The 16,375-nt window shown below is 36.8% G+C and overlaps 2 protein-coding genes across 3 annotated transcripts; both read left to right on the forward strand.

Annotated features, from left to right (window-relative positions):
* Positions 1-3,527: 3,527 nt before the first annotated feature.
* LOC113526235 (potassium voltage-gated channel subfamily E member 2) lies at positions 3,528-3,899 on the forward strand. The gene has a single exon (XM_026913105.2). It carries the CDS (start codon positions 3,528-3,530, stop codon positions 3,897-3,899), a length of 372 nt encoding a protein of 123 aa, XP_026768906.1.
* Positions 3,900-5,991: 2,092 nt separating this feature from the next.
* Positions 5,992-13,970, forward strand: casq2 (calsequestrin 2). 2 transcript variants are annotated; one of them, XM_026947779.3, is made up of 12 exons: positions 5,992-6,149; positions 6,249-6,616; positions 8,630-8,714; positions 9,071-9,171; positions 9,294-9,405; positions 9,748-9,821; positions 10,210-10,340; positions 10,547-10,592; positions 11,216-11,270; positions 11,378-11,478; positions 11,584-11,658; positions 13,462-13,970. In XM_026947779.3, exons 2-12 carry the CDS (start codon positions 6,380-6,382, stop codon positions 13,720-13,722), a joined length of 1,278 nt encoding a protein of 425 aa, XP_026803580.2. In that variant the 5' UTR covers positions 5,992-6,149; positions 6,249-6,379; the 3' UTR covers positions 13,723-13,970. The 2 variants fall into 2 exon arrangements, with proteins under 2 accessions (XP_026803580.2, XP_034160246.2); XM_034304355.2 differs by having other exon boundaries at positions 6,006-6,149; positions 6,369-6,616.
* Positions 13,971-16,375: the final 2,405 nt, after the last annotated feature.

Consider the following 16,375-nt stretch of genomic DNA (forward strand, 5'->3'; position numbering starts at 1 on the left):
TTGGTGAAGTTTCCTGTGGCTCCTGTGTTGAGAAAAGCTAGAAAGACAGACTGTGTCTGAATGGTGCAGGATCACTATCAATATAACTAGCTTAACAGAAGGATATTGTGGCTGACTCACCATATTAGCATTTGGTTGGCCTCCCACATGCTATCCTAGCTGACAAGGCACAAGTTCTGGAGGACATGTTGGGCATTGTGCATGTCATGAGTGGCTTCTCCACAGTCTTAAGTGCTCTTCAGGGGTAAGTCAAGCATGTCTGATATGCAAGTGTTCTGGGCTTTTATCTTTTTGCAGAAGACTGCTCTGCATCCCTGATATGTATCCCTGATCCTGTCATGAAATTGCCTGGGTTTGGATGCAAACTCAGGGTTTACATATATATATATAAACCAAAGGGAAAGCCAGACTTATTCTGCAAATCTGCAAACACACTTAACTAGACAAGAGCTAAATTGTACACTAAAACAACCTATGGTGAAACCAGACTGGCAATAGCAGAACAAAGACTTGGAATAATCACTGGCACAAAGTAGGAGTGAGACTTCACAAAGAACTGGAATTTGATGTGTGTATTTGAAGTGCGCTGGTACTTGTGAACAGGTACTTGAGTGAATCAATGTACTAAGCTATCTGCTTGTACAGAGAGATGTCTGATGAGTTTTGAAGAAAAAAAACTTTGTACTGAACAAATTGGTAGTAGCTTTAAGTTGCTTTTGAACTTGAGTCTAATCAGTATGAATGTATGAAAACATTTGCAAATTGGGCTGTAGGAGTATATGCTCTTGCACATGGTAGCATTCGAGTAAGAAACGAATGTGATACATCTTGCATCAAAGCCATGAGAAACATATTTACCATTTGGTACACAAAGAGTATTGTTGTGCAATAGAGTTTTGAAAATGCTTGTTACAATTGTGTAGATGTGAAAATGTGTAAAACCTCAGCTGTATGGAATAACTCAACCAGAATACAGCGCATGAAGACTTAATCATCAGCACTTGGCTGTGTGGTCTATCTGAGTTTGTAACCTAAAATGTGATTTGTAATTTGCGTTCAGAGAAAATACTGATGCCCTTGAGCAAACTTGCCCTTGAGGAATGAGATTTGTTATAATGGAGCAGCAAGGAGCTGATATGGGAAAGTAGGACACACACACACAATTTAGTTAAATAGTGTAAGATGTGAGAGGTAGTGCCTGGTACTTCCGAGCACTGGTACAGTTGATTACTTTCTCTTGCACATGAAAACAGCACTGGAGCTAAAGCTAGTGTAAGTTTAACATCACTTTCTCTATAATGTGATTCATTCCATGTCCTGTGATTACAGAAAGGACTTATCGCATATCTTAATTGTAAAAAGATTAGTCAAGAATGTCTTAACCAAGTCTAGTGTTGAATCTAAAGATATCTAACATCTCAAAACTCAAGGTTTCGTATTAAATTGTATTGTTTAATTTTTCTGTTGAATACTGCTTTCTGGTATTCACCTAGCAAATTCTGGTAGAACTGTAGTTTAGTAAGGAACCTGTGGGATGCATTTTAATAAAATAACCAGATGGCAGTTGTTTGTACCTACACTGTACTAAACCTGGATCATTTTATCATTAAAGTAATAATAAAATGATCTCCTGCCTAGCTCAACGATTTGCATTCTGATGCCACAAAGTGCAGTCTACCTTGTAACAAACAAGTCATGTAAAATAAGGATTTATTATTTATTATTTATTATTATTATTATTATTATTAATTAACTTATAATAACTACTATATTATCACTGCGTGGTTTGTTTAAATATGGACTGACATGTTTAGCATAATCTAATGTGCATATTTATATAAAATATGCCATTTCAGTGTACTACTGCTGCATAACTCACAATTTTCCAAGTAAAATCTTATCAACTTTAAGGTTAAATACAGATACTAAACTGGAGCTAAAAAGTAGATCTTAAAAGTACCAGTTTAACACTGTGCAAACTGCAAGATTAAACTTTTGCTCGATCACCTGAAAAGGTATCAATAATACCATTAGTGCAGTTAGCGCAAGTTAAACCAGCAGAATATATTATTACCTGAGTGACTTCTAACATACAGGTCCACCTTCAAGTCCACATGAGTCTGATGTTTGTGTGGAATGATAAGTTCTTGTTAGCTGTTTTGCAAGCTGTTGGTGCAATTTTTTTTTATATAGGTTAGAAACTACACAGTCATGTTTATTTGAGATCACCTGAGACTGTTGACCATAGTGTTTGGGGGTTGTGATGGTATTTTTCTACCCTCTTTGGCAGAAAAATGCTATTGCAGCTTACTTGTGAAAGAACATTTCATAGCATTGTTCCATCACGTGGATTAAATACACACATTGCAAATGTTGGTTGTAAATGGTCAGCAGACATTAAGGACCTATTCAACCCTGCATCCCAAACTGTATAATACACACTGAAGTTTATGTCTAAATCCACTTATAAGTATACTGGCATAATATACAGTATATTATGCTAGGTTTGAGAAGAGGCCTAAATATTTAAGATTTGGTCTTTGTAATTATTAATTAATTGAAGTTTTAATCACTGTTTTTTTAGTATTACAGCTACGAGGACAAAAAATTCTTTAATTATTATGTTTCGTTAGGATGTTCGTTAGGATTTTACTCAGTAGTACTATATGTGGTCATTGTAGTTAGACCTACTTATGTTTTCAAAGGATGATGTTGGAAAAACCTGTTTTCTCCAGAGATGGTATGATGTTATAATGTATCATACTGTCAGAGTGACATATGAATTAATGTCTGCTAATAATATATATCTATGATATGACGTATTTAATAAGGCCAAAAATATATCACCCATAATTGGGTAGTATTTTACATTAAAAAAAAATATATATATATATATATATATATATATATATATATATATATATATATATATATATATATATTTATATATACATATATACATATATAGATATATATAAATATTTTCTTATAGCTTGTTTTTGATGTCCAGATGAGTATAAATTAGTTCATAAAAGAGTAAGTGGCGAGTGATAAGGGGAGATCGGACGCACAGGCACAGGTTTAAACGAGCTACACTGCTAGTTCAGCACACTGTTGTGTCTGAAAACTGGAGTATAATAACGTCTGAAACTAACAGCTCCCACTGTAAATTACTATTACAAGCTAAGTCACAGTAGCTCAGAGGCACATATTTTAGGGTACTTTTTTTTCCCCTTGACTTAATAATGATAGTTTTTTCATATTAAACACTCTCACAAAGCTTTAGTAATGTCACACATTCCATGCATGTATGCTGTTTGCACAATAATAAACTAGAAACTACAAGATTGCCTTACTTGTTAGCAATACTAGTGCTGTAGCTCCAGGGCAAAAACAAAAGGAGAAAACTCCAGAGACTCCATTTTATATTCATTGAACTGTTCCTCCAAAATTGAAAGCAACAACTCACTTCACTGAGAAAAACCTTGTTTTTTTCTTACCGCTCTGCTGTCTTCTTCACTAATTAGATGACATCATCTGATTGGTCCAACCTGACCCTCCACCTGCAGGATTCATTAACTCATGCTCTGAATGATTTCCTGAAGCAATGGCAATGGAACAGCACACAGTCTGAACGTTACCTAAATGCCAGACTGGCTGAAGAAAACTTCGACAATGTTATCTGGTACCTAGTGGTAATGATTGGGATATTCGCCTTCATTGTGGTGGCCATTCTAGTGAGCACTGTAAAGTCTAAACGCAGGGAGCACTCCAATGACCCCTATCATAAATACATTGAGGGAGAATGGAACTCTCAACCTCAGATTCAAGCATACAACCAGAGCTACATCATCTCCAACTCAAGCACCAGAACCTTTGATGGACCCGGCTCACCCTGACCTTCACTCTCTGCTTGAAAAACATGTGTGGAATGATACATCTTTAGCTATGTGATTACTATGATTGTATAAATGTCCAATGGCATTAAGCACTAAGTTCAATGAGGAAAAATACGGTGATGGTCAAAAGTAATGCACCACTTGGGCTGACATTCCTATATTCATAAACAAATAAAAACAATAACTGTTTTACAGACAGCATGGCTTGATTTCTTCATCATAGTAAGGCCCTGTGACCCACTGAATGTGCAGGGCAATGTGCATTTTTAACTCAGTAGAATTGAATCCAAACAGGAACAATTACTACAAGTACTAAGTTCAATTCGAATCACTATTATTGTATATTACATTTAACCATTGACATTGTCACGAAACAGCTTGAATCTGTATGTAGATTTCGTGGTAAGGAAAAACCAAGTGCAGATCTCTTATCTCTTTAAAATAATAATAATATATCTCTTTAATAATAATAATAATAATAATAATAATAATAATAATAATAATAATAAATGTTTTTGTGCACCTCTCTTTATTATTTTCCGAAAAAGATTGACATATGCAATGCAACATTTAAATGAAAAGAAAACTGAAACATAGAACAACTCTCCCTCTTCCCTCCCCATAAAATATTGCTTTGCATTAATATGTCAGTAAAAAATAGCAACATTTCCAAAAAAATGCCCAAAAGAAATAGATTTCCAGCTATTTTCAGCAAAAACAAGAATAAGATGTTCTACAACAGATGGTATAGCCGCCACAGAACGGTATCATGGAGACCTGCAGAGACAGAAGCAAGTGAGAGCCAATGAATCGCAAAGAAAATACTTACCTACAGTGGATTTCCTTATAAAACTGCTCTACAGTGTAACCAAGAGAACTGGTGCCGTTTTAAAGGTAAGTATTGATTTGCTTTAGCTTTTGTTCTGCTTCTGTTCTTCATATTAATTTTTGATATTTTTGAAATTTCTCATTTCATTATCTTCAGTTTGTGTCTGAGACTTTTCACAGTATTAGACTGGAATCCGACTAAATGACAGAATACAGTATATGCACACAGTTATCTGTGTAGGCTCAACCGTAACACCTACATAACAATGAGAAGCACTGAGTATCAAGTTTCCTGTGCTACAAATAACCTCAGAAATATTCATCATGATCACTGACCATATTCATCAACGAAACATTAAAATGGATATAATTTTAAGATGGAAAGACCTCATAACTCACTTCAGTGAAAAAAAAAAAAAAACCTTATCACATTAATTCATATTGAAATTTCTATAGATTTTCAGTAATTAGTCATGATGTCTGGTAATAACACCATCATTTTACATTTACAAACTTCTGAAAATAATGAATCAATCATACATCAGAAATCTACTATCTCCATGGCGGAACAATAATATTTAGTTGGTTTTGCTAAGTTGCAGCTGTCTGGCTCTAATCAGGCAGTCTCTTCAGAGGGTTTCTCTAGACTCTGAAGGTCATTGGGTTAAGGCAGTAGGCTTCTTGAGGAATGAATTTATCTGTGGCTTCTCTTGTTGCACCTCCCACTTAAGGAGCTAATTCGCCAGCTGTCCTGTTTAAATGGCTATTTACAGAGAGAAATAGAGAGAGAACTCATTCTGTCACTTTGTCTGTCTACATGCTCTCACATGCATGCATAAAGTTGAAGGCCTCCACTGGTAGAAATGCCTGTTTGCTAATACCTAGTGGGATCACTAACATTACTAACACTAACGTCATTAACAGTTTGAAATAAACGCTGCTTGGTTCTATCAAACTGATCAAATCCCTCCAGTATGTGAATATCGGGCTACTGTAAAGTATGCTGAGATAAACATTCTTATATGCTTTCTTATTGCACACACACACACACACACACACACACACACACTGGCACTGAGCAGCTCATTGCCAGGGCTGTGTGCACTTAATTCTGACTACTTTCCAGTGATACTGCAAGTTGTCAAATAGCCTTGTTCACCTCCTGATAAAATATCATTGTATAAGTGTAGCTAGTCCTCCATATTGTTCCTGCCCCTTGCAGTTTAGCTGGAGTATTTTTAGCGATGAAACAACTGGGCTCCTAAAAAAGACCCGGGAGAGAGTCAGAGGGCTACTGCTATGTAAGGTATCCCCCCTCAAAGCCCTGTGCTTTGTTTCCAGCCAACAGAGAGACGGAAACAGTCAGGAAGACTGGGAGAAAGAGAGAGACAGGCTGGACAGACCTGATTTTCCTTTGGAAAGGTGCATAAGACTATGACGATATTTGAACCTTAACCTACTGCAGAGATTTGTCTTGAATTATATCTTTGATCTCTTTTTAATTTCTTTTTTGGATTTCAGCTCTTTTCTACCTGGGCAGTTTCTCTGACCTCCGTGCAGCTTGATAGAAAATTGACGGACCTGAGTGTGTGAGAATTCTGGCAGTGTGCGTGTGAGATTAATACCTGTGTACTTGTGTAGTAGTTCTAGCCATGAGGACATCCTGGTTGGTAGTGCTGGTGTGTCTGAGCTTGGCAGCACTTGCCTGGGCCAAGAAGGGCCTGGAGTTCCCCCGATATGACGGCAAGGACCGAGTGTTGGACATCGACAACAAGAACTACCGCAAAGCGTTGAAGAACCACCAGATGCTCTGCCTACTCTACCATGCACCACCGCCGACCAACAAGGAGCTGCAGAAACAGTTCCAAATGACTGAGCTTGTGCTGGAGGTGAGAATGAGAGAGAGAGAGAGAGAGAGAGAGAGAGCAATGAATGGTATCAAAAGAGTAGGCATAATTGGGGGAAAAGGGAATATGTACATTGTGGAATTTCTTTTCTCTGAGTATTAGCACAGTACACATTAGCAGTCATCCAGTGCATGACAAAGATATAATGTAAATTCAATCAAATAAGGTAATGTGACTTACAACTATGAGAATCAGGAATATTTAGTACAGAATGTATATTCGGTTACAAGTGGAAAATAATGTCATTTTCAGAAATGTACAGAATGTCATTGAAGTTGCGTGTGTGACTGTGAAGGTCACTATTAGTGGTGGTCATTAAGCAATTATATTTTTAAGGTATTTCATGCCTACTCAATTATTTACACTCTAACCTTTTATTAATTAACTGAAGCATAGAAGTGTGTGCTATATGTAAGAAAATAACTATCCAGAACTGTCCACTCCAGTGCATAATGCTGTAGCAGCTTAGTAAAATCCAGGTTCTCCTAAGATGTTGAAGCTGCCAAATAGTTGTGTTAGAGCTCCCTGTTTCCTACCTCCCAAAGTTATTCACCTCTGAGCTGCAGAAAGGAATACTAACCACAGTTCTCTGATATTCTTAATTGCTATTCAGATCAGGAATTCCAGTGAGTGCTATATTTTATTCTTAGGACCTAATGAATGCTTTTATATACATGCTTCAGTTGGTAGATGTTGTACCTAGCTACTCATGTGTCTGTCCTTTCCGACACACAAACACAATTAGCATTTTAAACCAACATGTACTGGCCTGCACCTTGTGTACTTTGCATTACCTTCCAGTTTTCTCTGCAGGGCTTAATAGTACTGTTTTTACTAGACATTTTCCACTGGCAAACTGGTAAGAACTAAACAATATGTGCCAGGGCACATATAAAAAAAAATCCACTCAACATGTAGCAAAACAAGAAATGAATAAATCTCATTACATTAAATTCAGCTGTGGTGTATACTGACAATGCACTTTTCTTTTATATTGACAATACAAATTTGTGTTTGTGGACACCTGAACATATGGACACACACTATTATAATAAGCTCTACTCTTCTGGGAAGGCTTTCCACTAGATTTTGGAGCGTGGCTCTGGGGATTTGTGCTCATTCAGCCGCAAGAGCATTACTGAGGTCAGGCACTGATATCAGATGAGGAGGCCTGGTGCAAAGTTGGCGTTCCAGTTCATCCCAGAGGTGTTCAGTGGGTTGAGGTCAGGGCTCTGTGCAGGACACTCGAGTTCCTCTACTCCAAACATGCCAAATCATGTCTTCATGGAGCTTGCTTAGTGCACAGGGGCATTGTTATATGGGAACATGTTTGGGCCCCTTAGTTCCAAATAAAGAGAAATCGTAACACTGCAGCATACAAAGACATTCTATACAATTTTCCAACTTTGCACCAACAGTTTGGGGAAGAATCACATAAGGGTGTGATGGTCAGGTGTCTACATACTTTTGTCCATATAGTGTATATTAGATTTAATTTGTATTCAGATGTATTCAGTAACAGGACTATTGTTCAGTATGGTGTGCAAGTGCATAACCATGTAACCCAAGCCAACTGGTCTGTAGCTTATCCTAATAAATATAGTTGACTTGAACCCTAATGCATATATTATAGTATATTTTTTTTACGTGATCAGTTTATTTGCACATAATACATCTTTAATCTTAATGTTAAATATTTTACATAGTAAATCCTACAGCTGATAAATCTCCTAATTAAATAAATAATGTTAATGCTGAAGAAGCTAACATAAATCATTCTTTTTTGCTAGTTGCTAAATGATTCACAGCATAAATAACAGAGTTAGTAAAATAGACAGTTGCATGCATTGTTTTAGAGCAATTACAGTACATTTTTTTGCGCTGAAAATGGTAGCAACGTCTTTACAGAATAAAAAAGAGAAAGCCACCTAAACCAATTTTTTAAAACTTGTACTAAAATGACTTTTCTAAATTACATGTCCTTTTGATCTGCAGATGGCTGCTCAGGTCTTGCAGGAAAAAGACATCGGATTTGGAATGGTTGACTCTGAGAAGGATGCCAAGGTCGCTAAGAAACTAGGTAACACTGAGAGAAGCCTGCAGGCACTATAATTAACTCACAAAGGGATTGCATTGCATTGCTTGCTAATTAGGAAAACGTTAGCACAATGTTTATTTTGTTCACTGTTAGCTCATGTTTTAATATCCAGTTTTCATGGTTACAAAGGTCAGATGGTTCATTCAGTTTCTGCCTGACCTTATCAGCCAAGAAAAAAAAAAGGCTATGTTGATAAAGCACAAGTGGAAGGTTGCATGAAGGTAACCAGACCTTAATCTGTTTATCACATGGTGAAAGTGTGGAGATATTAACAAATTATTACTCTTTCTCCAACAATATTAGTTAAAGTATTAACACTGATGGGCATTTATTTTCAGGTCTTGACGAAGAAGGTAGCGTCTATGTTTTTAAGGCAGACCGTGTAATTGAGTATGATGGACAACTTTCTGCAGACATCCTTGTGGAGTTCCTGCTGGATGTAAGGATTCAGTTTCCTTCTTACTGTTTCTCTCATTGCATCAGCCCATTTAATTATCCCCTCTATGCTGCATGTTGAATGAGTGCAATGTGCAATGTAACAGTACTCTGACTTTTTTGCAGCTGTTGGATGATCCAGTTGAGGTCATTGATAATGCTTTGGAGCTGCAGGCTTTTGACCGGATGGAAGAGGACATCAGAGTAATTGGCTACTTCAAGAGTCTGGAGTCAGAGCGTGAGTGTGTGCATTTATGTTTGTGTGAGTGTAGCAACAGAAGAAGTTGAACACAATGCTAGGTAAGGCAAGACAAAGGTTTCATATGGTTCATACACACTTCCCAAATGAATACCCACTTGTAATTACACACTAAATATCTAGAAAGTAAATTACACAGTATTATAAGTACACAGAAAGTCATTTAAACACAAGACTTTATAAAGTCGAGGTGAAGATTATGTGACAGGAGACCCACACAGAAATGGCAAAGGAATTGCCTTACTAAGTTTCTGCATATTTCAATTAGAAGTAACTGGTCTCTTCTCTTCTCTTCTCTCTTCTCTTCTCTTCTCTTCTCAGATTTTCTGGCTTTCCATGAAGCTGCCGAGCAGTTCCAGCCTTTTATAAAATTTTTTGCCACCTTTGATAAATCTGTGAGTGCTGTATGTACGTGACGAATTTTTTTTTTTTTTTTTACCAATTTCTCTTCCTGCTCCACTGTGTCTCCCTTTAAAGGAGCTCAATCCCATATCAACATATTTAACTATTAAATACTCCATGACTTTTCTACCTGGCAAGAGATCTTTTCTGGCCCTGTTACCATGAAAAAAGGCCATAAAGTGTTTTTCTTTACCATTGCATGGCCCTATTACCTACTACTATGCACACCTTAATGTGATAAACTAACAGACAAATGTTTATCAAAATTTGCTATGAGAACATTTTAGGAAGAATTGTGTATAAGAAAACATTTCTAAGGGAACACTGAGATCTTACACCCATGCTGTGCCTGGCATTATTTTTTGCTCTGTCTTTTTTCAGGTAGCAAAAGAGTTGACTCTCAAGATGAATGAAGTAGACTTCTATGAGCCCTTCATGGAGGAAGCAGTCACCATTCCAGATAAACCTCATACTGAAGAGGAACTTGTGGCTTTTATCACTGAGCACAAGAGGTAACCAGGGTGACTGGTTAGAAGGATGGATGAATGAATGAAAATGGGTAGATGTTCGTGAAGGTGAATGGATAAATGGCTGGATAAATGGCTGGGTGGCTGGCTGGATGGATGTTCATTAAAAATGAATGTTTGATTGTCCTGAGGTAGAAGGACAATCCTCTGAGAACATTTTCTTGACTTTCTTGTCTTTCTTGTTTTCACAGACCAACATTGAGAAAACTGAGAGCTGAGGACATGTTTGAAACTTGGGTGAGGATTATTCAAATATTTAAATATATGAAGAAAATTCATATATATATATATATATATATATATATATATATATATATATATATATATATATATATATATATATACATATACAAAAGAATTTATATATATAAAAGAAAAGAAAGAACTCAGTCTATGAAACATACATATTGGTGTGATCAGCATCACTTTTATTTTTTAAAGATGATTTTGAAATCAGGTGTCCTCAAACTTTTTGCAGCCAGGAACCCCTTCAACTGTAAAATAACCCCTCAGACCCCTCAGTACAGATCTATTAATAACATAGCATAATCCAAGTATTCAACTATTAGGAGACATAGAGCCTTTCATTCCTTTGCACTGAGAGAACATATTAGGTCCAGTTATTTTTATATTATTTATAAACCAACTTGATTTTGAATTATTAATGTTTGGATTAAAAACATTCAAGTGACCAGTCAAAGAGGTTAACCCTTATGTATATATCATGGAATGAGATTCAGCAGTTTCTGATTAGCCTGAGTGAATCTTAAGCAAAACTTTCCTGCAGCTGCAGACCCACAAAGCTGCAGACCCACGAAGGTGATTATATAATCAATTGATCGTAATGTGTTGTTCTGCAGGAAGATGACCTGAACGGCTTTCACATTGTAGCCTTTGCAGAAGAGGAGGACCCAGGTACATACAAAAAATTAAAAACTTACGGTGTTTGATATTTAACTAGTATATACTAACTAGTATAAGTTTCTAGGTGCTGTCACGTTTTTTATTCATGTTATTTTTAGATGGTTTTGAGTTCTTGGAGATTCTGAAAGAAGTTGCACGAGACAATACGCAGAACCCTAACTTAAGTATTGTCTGGATTGATCCTGATGACTTCCCTCTGGTCAGTACCTCAAACTCGTACTCATTCAACAATGAGATGTGTGACAGCAGTGGAACTAAGAGACATGTTCCCATTGCTTTTCTTTTTTCTTTTTTCTTTCCTCAGCTACTTCCATACTGGGAGAAGACATTTAAAGTCGACCTCTTCAGGCCTCAGATCGGAATAGTTAATGTCACAGATGTAAGTAGAGCAACAAACTCTTGTTCACTAGAATATATCATTAAAATGTTTTACTAGTATATTGATTTGATTGCAACATTAATATTTGTTTTTATAATAAATTGTTTATGTATTATATTTTATATTGTTCATATCTTGTGACTCTTTATATAATATATTGTCATATTGGATTTTGAGTAAGTATAGAGTGAAACTTACCTATTTCAGAATGTATTTAAATAATCAAATCTATATACAGTTGTATGCAATTTTTGGGCACCCTGGCCAAATTACATATTTTGTTGATCTTTGAAGTAAACTCTGCAGCAAACTATAAAATTTTAATTATGGTGTGTGCAAAAGTTGTGTGCAAAAGGTGTGTGCAACAGCCTTCCACCCCTCCAGTTGTAAAGTCTCAGTAGTTAGGCTTTAATTGTCATTACTCAGGTCAAGACTGTCATTAGAAATTGTCAGCTGATGACAATTCCAGAGTTTAATAAATTCTGCCTCTTCACACATTGTGCTAAAACTCAACAACTACTGGCTCCTTAAAACATCTGACTGGGGAACTGAAAATTAATCTAAGTAAACCCCTACAATGCAGGGAAAGACTATAAAAGATATGAGGTTGTAATTTCCACTGTCCAAAATGTCATTAAGAAATGGCAGTTAAGGGGAACTGTGGAATTCAGGGCAAGATCTGGAAGACCAAGAAAACTCTCAGATAGATCTGCATGTATGCTGGGCATAAACGCAAAGCAAAATCCACAAATGACAGCAAGGGTGTGCAGGACGTTTTAGCTGACACAGGAGTGATAGTGCACTGTTGTACTGTGCAGCATTGCTTGCACAAATATGATCTGCATGGAAGAGTCATCAGAAGGAATCCTTACCTGCAACTGCATCACAAAATCAATGTCTGAAGTATGCAAAATGATATGCCAGACAATAATCTTGATAAGCCAGAAGCATTTTGGAAACACATGCTGTGAACTGATGAAGTAAGAATGGAACTCTTTGGCCACAATCACCAAAAGGTATGTTTGGAGAAAAAAAGGAAAAGCATTTAATGAAAAATATACGCTGTCAACTGTTAAGCATAGCATGGATCTATTATGCTTTGGGGTTGTGTGGCAGCCAGTGACACAGGAAATATTTCTCAGTAAGATGGAAGAATTGACTTCAGTAAATATCAGCAAATTCTGAAAGCAAATGTGACAGAGTAAGTCAAGAAACTGGCTTTTACAACAGGACAATGATCCAAAACATACCTGAAAAAAATCCACCATGAACTACTTCAAGAAATGCAAGCTGAAGTTCTTGGAATGGCCCTCAGAGTCCCTTGGCTTGAACATGTATTGAAATTCCATGGGTAGGGCTTAAATATGTTGTGCAGGCAAGATGGCCTAAGAATATCTCAGAACTAGGCATGTCCTGCAAGGGAGAGTGGGTGAACACTCCTAAAACGACAACAGAAAGTTCCTAGCTGGCTACAAAATACGCTTGCTGCGATATCTCCCAAAGAGGGTATTAATAATACTGAGTTAGTAGGGTATCCAAACTTTTGCACACACAACAATTAGTATTTTTTTCTATTTTTAAAAGTTAACCAAATATATATTAACTGTGAAATACCATTTGCAGACATGTTATTTAAAAACTAGAGAGTTTGGTTACTTTTTCACTTCAAAAATCAACAGAGAGCTCAGAGTCAAATATTGACATTCAAGGTTTACCTTGAGTATATATACCTTGAAGTATGAAGACACAGTAGATTTTTTTAATATGATTGTGACCTTTGACCGCTTTGTAATCCATTGCTAGGCGGACAGTGTGTGGATGCAGATAGATAGCGATGAGGATTTGCCCTCTGCTGAGGAACTGGAGGACTGGATAGAGGATGTGCTTTCCGGAAAGGTCAACACTGAAGATGATGATGATGATGATGATGATGACGACGACGACGATGATGATGATGATGATGACGATGATGATGATGATGATGATGACGATGACGACGATGAAGACAATGATGACGATGACGATGATGATGATGATGACGACGATGATGATGATGATGAGTAACATATAAACTTGAATTCTGTGGAACCAAAACTTAAGCGGATTTTACTCGCTCAGGGACATCTAGATCCTGTATGAGCACCTTAATACCGTAATCATTTTGCACAGTTTTGTGCACAATCTCAATAAATGTCAAACTTTCACCCTTATAAATTAACAAAACTCAGTGTAAAACTACTGGCAGCATTAATTTATTTGACATATAAATAACTTAACCTGCTCAGACTGAATTAAATATATTCCAAATTAAATACCATGCTTCAGGGTTCATTTAGAGCAGTAAATATTTTTCATGGTAAATAAAATCAGTAATTTAAGCTTAAAAATCTTAGTCGAATTAAATCACAGATATTCTATGTATTGCTCATGGTAATCAAACCATGTCCTGCTGCCTATCTATACCTGTTTACCTGTCTGTTATTTTATGATATGGTCCATACAGCAACTCCTGACCTTATCCTCTTTCCCTTATTTTAAATCTTTGTTAATTCTGTAGGTTTACATTAAACTATATGTTCATTCATTCATTCACTCATTTATTCATTCATCTTCTGTAAGTGCTTTATCCAGTTCCGTGTCATTGTGGATCCAGACCCACAATGGAAGGTTGAAAGTAACCCTAATTTGATTTCATACCAGTTGTAAAATTTGTCTTAAAAATACACTGGTTTCATTTTATTCCATGATTTGCAATATAAACATCATTTCTGATGAACATTTTGGGGCATAGACTCAATGAAACTGGATAGTTGAAGACTGGAAAAAGACCAGGTGATTTTTTTTTTGTCTAATCTTCAACTATCCAGTTTGGGTGTGCCCATGAGAGACTCAGATTGCTGTTCTTGGCTGACAGCAGTGGAAACCAATGTGGTCTACTGTTGTTGTCCATCCACCTCATGGTTCGATGTTTTGTGCACGCTGAAATGCTTTTCTGCTCACCATGGTTGTAAAGAGTGATTATTTGAATTACTATATCCTTCCTGGCAGCTCGAAATAATCTGGCCATTTTCCTCTGACCTCTCTCTAATCAACAAGGCATTTCCACCCACAGAGCTGTCGCTCACTCAGTGTTTTAAATGTTGAGCTGTATCTGCTTGATTTTTGCATTTGCGCTGCTGCCACATGATTGGCTGATTAGATAACTGCATGAATGTGCAGATGTACAGGTGTTCCTACTGTAATAAAGATAGACAGTTACAACTTTATTGTCATTGCACAGTACAGGTACTCAGCAACGAAATATAGTTTAGTGGCTACCAGAAGTGCAAAAGGTAGCATTGTGCAAACTAACAAAGTGCAGGTTGAATATGTAAATATATATACAGTAAATAAATAAAGAACAAGGCTTTGGGTAGTGAATATGTGCAGTAACTGTTGAGTAGATAACAGTAAGAATGGTAAATTACACTATGTTATAATAGAAAAACTCTATAACCATGCCAAATCAAATACGCGGACCAATGATCCGCAGTGACGACCCCTAATGGGAGCAGCCGAAAGAGGAGATACTGTATGTATATTGTATATACAACAGTACCCAGATTATCCATGGATAATATACAATGTATATGCAGATAATATACAGATATTATAAAGATAATATAAAGAATGTGCAGATGTACAGGGCCTCCCTTTGCTCTCAAAACAGCCACAATTCACACAAGATGTTGGAAACTTCCTTTGAGAATCTGGTCCATGTTGACATGATTGCATCACGCAATTCCTGCAGATTTTTTTCAGGTGCTTTTCATGCTGCAAATCTCCTGTTCTACCACATCCCAAATGTGCTCTATTGGATTCAGATCCAGTGACTGGGAAGGCCAATGAAGAACATTGAACTCATTGTCATGTTCATGAAATTAGTTTGAGACAACTTTTGCTTTGTAAAATGGTGCATTATCATGCTGGAAGTAGCCTTTAGAAGATGGGTAAATTGTGGCCATGAAGGGATGCACATGGTCAGCAACAATACTTAAATAGGCTGTGGCATTCAAGCGATGATTGATTGGTATTAACAGGCCGAAAGTGTGCCAAGAAAACATTCCCCACAGCATTACACCACCTCCACCAGCCTGGACTGTTGACACAAGCAGGTTGGGTCCATGGATTTATGCTGTTGATGCCAAATTCTGACCCTAACATCTGTGTGCAGAAATCGAGATTCATCAGACCAGGCTAAGTTTTTCCATTCTTCAACTGTCCAGTTTTTGTAGCCTCAGCTTTGAAGCGTTGTGCTTCTGAGATGCTTTTCTGCTCACCACAATTGTACAGAGTAGTTATCTGAGTTATTATCAGCCCAAAGCAGTCATAGAAATACTCAAACCAGCCTGTCTGGCACCAACAATCATGTCACAGTCAAAATCACAGAGATCCCTTTTTTTCCCCATTCTGATGGTTGATGTGAACATTACCTGAAGCTGCTGGCCCATATCTGCATGATTTTATGCATTGCACTGCTACCACTTGATTGGCTGATTAGATAATTGCATGAATGTGTAGGTGTACAGGTGTTCCTAATAAAATGCTAAGTGAGTGTATATAAACAGCAACATGACTATAGGAAACTCAGTAATACAGACAGCGAAAACAATGTTGAATAGTTAATGGGAAATCTGATTAATGATGGCTTAAATATTACATCTGACCCTCTAATCAC

This window comes from Pangasianodon hypophthalmus, chromosome 5 (assembly GCF_027358585.1).
Source record: "Pangasianodon hypophthalmus isolate fPanHyp1 chromosome 5, fPanHyp1.pri, whole genome shotgun sequence".
NCBI lineage: Eukaryota > Metazoa > Chordata > Actinopteri > Siluriformes > Pangasiidae > Pangasianodon > Pangasianodon hypophthalmus.